The following is a 3,401-nucleotide window of genomic DNA, read 5'->3' as shown; positions in this document are numbered from 1 at the left end:
ACTGATTCAGCTCAGCAGACAGAGAAGTCTAAGGGTCCACGAAGAGCCCTGGAAAGAATTTTATGTGAGTTCTTCGGCAGCCACCCAGTCCACAGAACACACGGTGAGTGACAGACCCCCACCCCTGCTGTTATGCTGGGAAGGCCAGGTGGGCATGGCCGGAAGTGGTTCCTCCTGACTTCCGCGTAGAAAAGCGGCCAGGCAGGAGGCCTTGGTCTGAAAAGTGCTGCGTCGGGTCAGCGGAAGGGGGCATCCCAGATCTTCTCAGGTATCTTAGTGGGTATCTTGACCTAGAACTCGGGGGACATTCCCCAACAACTACAACCCCCTACCCCCTAAAAAAGGGCAGCTTCAGAGAGCCCTGCCCCATCCTGCTCCTAAGATGGTAACTTAGGAGTCCCGAAGCATGGCTGTTAGGCCAAAAGCCCATTCGCTTTTTCCGTGGGGTCGAAGAGCGTGAAGTCCTCGGTCGAAGGCTGGTGGACTCAGGTCAGTAGAGAGAGAAATCTCAGGCACTGCGTAGCTAAGAGGAATACTCTGCTTAAGACTGAAGGGACTCCATGCCGCAGCATGGGTTGCACCGAACTACGCCCCTGATGTCAGCCTGGGGGTCCGGGCAGGTCTCTAGAGAGAGGTGCGTTCTCTCTTTGTCCCCGTGAGAGTCAGAGAGGTAGGTCCCTGGTTGTAAGAAGGTGGCAGCAGGTCAGCGAGGGTGATTTCCAGGTTGTGGGAAGAGTCAGGATGAGGAGTCTGATTGCCGTAGGGACCGTTCTCAATATAACAGCAAGAGCACTCAAATGCCTCCGCTGCTGTCAGTCCTAGGCGGTCTGGGTGTCCCGGAAAGAAGTGTTGGGCAGAAGTGCTTCCTTATTTCCTCCTCGTTAGTACCGTAAAAATTCCTAGTGTCAATTTCAGAGCAGCAGAGGGGAATGGGCCTCTGGGACTTGACTGCAATTTTTATGATGATCCAGAATAAAAACGGAGAGGACCACACCTCTGAACAGAGGGGCCCCCACTGCCGGTCCCTGCTGTCACCTCAGTAAGCCCCAAAATGGGCTGTCATGCTATAGTCTAACACTCACTCTTAACTTCCTCCTAAGTTCGAAGGAGACAAACAGACGAGGAGAACAGGAGTCCTGCGAGTTCCTGGAGCAATTGTTTCATGGAAATCTCCAGAAGGGCCGCTGGTTAAAGCCAGGATAGTTGCTCTCTGCCGAAGGTGCTGACACGATGTCACTCTCTTCCGTCCAGGTGCCAACCTTCATGTCCACACTCCTACCTGCTGTCATAGGCCACAGCCACCATGCCTCGGGGTCAGAAGAGTAAGCTCCGTGCCCGTGAGAAACGCCGAGAGACCCATGGTCAGCCACAGGGTCTCACAGGTCCCCAGGTCACTGCAGAGAAGCAAGAAGAGTCTCGCTCTTCCTCATCCTCTTCTGCTGTTTGTCGGAGTGCTCCTCGTAGGTCTTCTGATGCCTCCGTTCCTCAGGAGTCTCAGGGAGCTTCACCCACTGACTCTCCTGATGCAGGTGCTTCATGCTCAAAATCTGATGTGGCTGCCAAGGGTCAAGATGAGAAAATTCCAAGCACCTCCCCTGATACCTCCCTTCCTCAGGAGTCTCAGGGAGCTTCACCCACTGGCTCTCCTGATGCAGGTGTTTCATGCTCAAAATCTGATGTGGCTGCCAAGGGTCAAGATGAGAAAATTCCAAGCACCTCCCCTGATACCTCCCTTCCTCAGGAGACTCAGGGAGCTTCACCCACTGGCTTTCCTGATGCAGGTGTTTCAGGCTCAAAATCTGATGTGGCTGCCAAGGGTCAAGAAGGGGAAAGTATAAGCCCCTCCGAGAGAACTGTGTTCCTTACAACCGCAGACCGAGATCCTCTAAACAGGAAAGCGAGCAAGATGGTGCAATTCCTGCAGAAGAAGTTTGAGAAGAAAGAGTCCATTTTGAAGGCAGACATGCTGAGGCGTGTCCGCAGACAGTACAAGCCTTGCTTCCCTGAGATCCTCAAGAGAACCTCCGAACGTTTGGCGGTGGCCTTTGGCGTTGAATTGAAAGAAATGGATTCCAGCGGCGAGTCCTATACCCTTGTGAGCAAGCTGGGTCTCTCCAGTGAAGGAAGTCTGAGTGGTGATAATGCACTGCCGAAGTCGGGTCTCCTGATGTCGCTCCTGAGTTTGATCTTCATGAAAGGCAACCGTGCCACTGAAGAGGAGGTCTGGGAGTTCCTGGGTGTGTTGGGGATATATGATGGGATCCTGCACTCAATCTATGGGGATACCCGGAAGATCATTACTGAAGATTTGGTGCAAGATAAGTACGTGGTCTACCGGCAGGTGCGCAACAGTGATCCTCCACGCTATGTGTTCCTGTGGGGTCCACGAGCCCATGCTGAAACCACCAAGATGAAAGTCCTGCGTGTTTTGGCTGAGATCAATAACACCAGTCCCGGTTTATACCCACATCTGTATGAAGACGCTTTGATAGATGAGGTAGAGAGAGCATTGAGACTGAGAGCTTAAGGCAGAACTGGCACTATTCCCTTGGCCAGGGCACCTTATGGGGCCACATCCTACAGATCCTCCCATTCTGAAGTAGAAATTTTGCTTTATGTTAGAAGAGAGTAGTGAGCTTTCTAAGTAGTGCAGTATAGTAGAGGCTGGAGGGAACAAGATATATCTCTTTCTTTTGTCTTGTTATACATGAGTAACTTGTAGATTTATGTTTTATTTCTTTGTCAATTTTCAAGATTGTTTCTGTTAAGTGAAAGTTTATTTTGCTTCAGATTATACAATTATCAAAAACGTAGCTCTCACATTCATGGTTGTTTAACTAATTTGAAAGTTACCGTTTGGGTATTAATAAAACAAAATCACACAATATATTTTCGTTGTAATTCAGAACTAGATAACATGGTAATAGAAAATGGATTTTGATATGAATCTTAAAGAACTCCACAATAAAATAGTTGACATCATAATATGACGAGAAAGAAAAGGAAAAACAGAAATGTAAAAGTTGTTTAATTCTTGGTTTGCCTAATTCCTTTTCCTATTTCTTTTAGTATAAATAAAGGATACCTGGATTTATTTAGGTTATTAAGACTGCCATTTGTTTTGTTCTAGTGCACTTCATATTCTATGTTATCTACTGCATCAAAAAGCCTTTCTGATTGCAGGGTGGTATTTTCTGGGTTTAAAATCATCACATGAAATGCAGTGATCAATATAAGCCAGAATGAGTTCACTAAAAACCTTCTTGAAAATTTCAAGGCGGCTACATTCAAAGAACTTGCATAGGCTTAAATTGTCCCAAATATTTTCAAGATGTGGTAATTTTGTTTCTTAATATATCCTTAGGAAAATTAAAAATTAATAATTTATATAAAAACACATA

At 47.4% G+C, this 3,401-nt stretch overlaps 1 protein-coding gene across 1 annotated transcript; it reads left to right on the top strand.

Annotated features, from left to right (window-relative positions):
- Positions 1-1,273: 1,273 nt before the first annotated feature.
- LOC105534406 (melanoma-associated antigen B6) lies at positions 1,274-2,855 on the top strand. The gene has a single exon (XM_011973122.1). The coding sequence runs from the start codon at positions 1,304-1,306 to the stop codon at positions 2,525-2,527; it is 1,224 nt and encodes a 407-aa protein (XP_011828512.1). The 5' UTR covers positions 1,274-1,303; the 3' UTR covers positions 2,528-2,855.
- Positions 2,856-3,401: the final 546 nt, after the last annotated feature.

This window comes from Mandrillus leucophaeus, unplaced genomic scaffold (assembly GCF_000951045.1).
Source record: "Mandrillus leucophaeus isolate KB7577 unplaced genomic scaffold, Mleu.le_1.0 Scaffold1345, whole genome shotgun sequence".
Classification (NCBI taxonomy): domain Eukaryota; kingdom Metazoa; phylum Chordata; class Mammalia; order Primates; family Cercopithecidae; genus Mandrillus; species Mandrillus leucophaeus.
The sequence above is the reverse complement of the archived record's forward strand: the minus strand, read 5'-3'. Positions and strand labels throughout refer to the sequence as shown.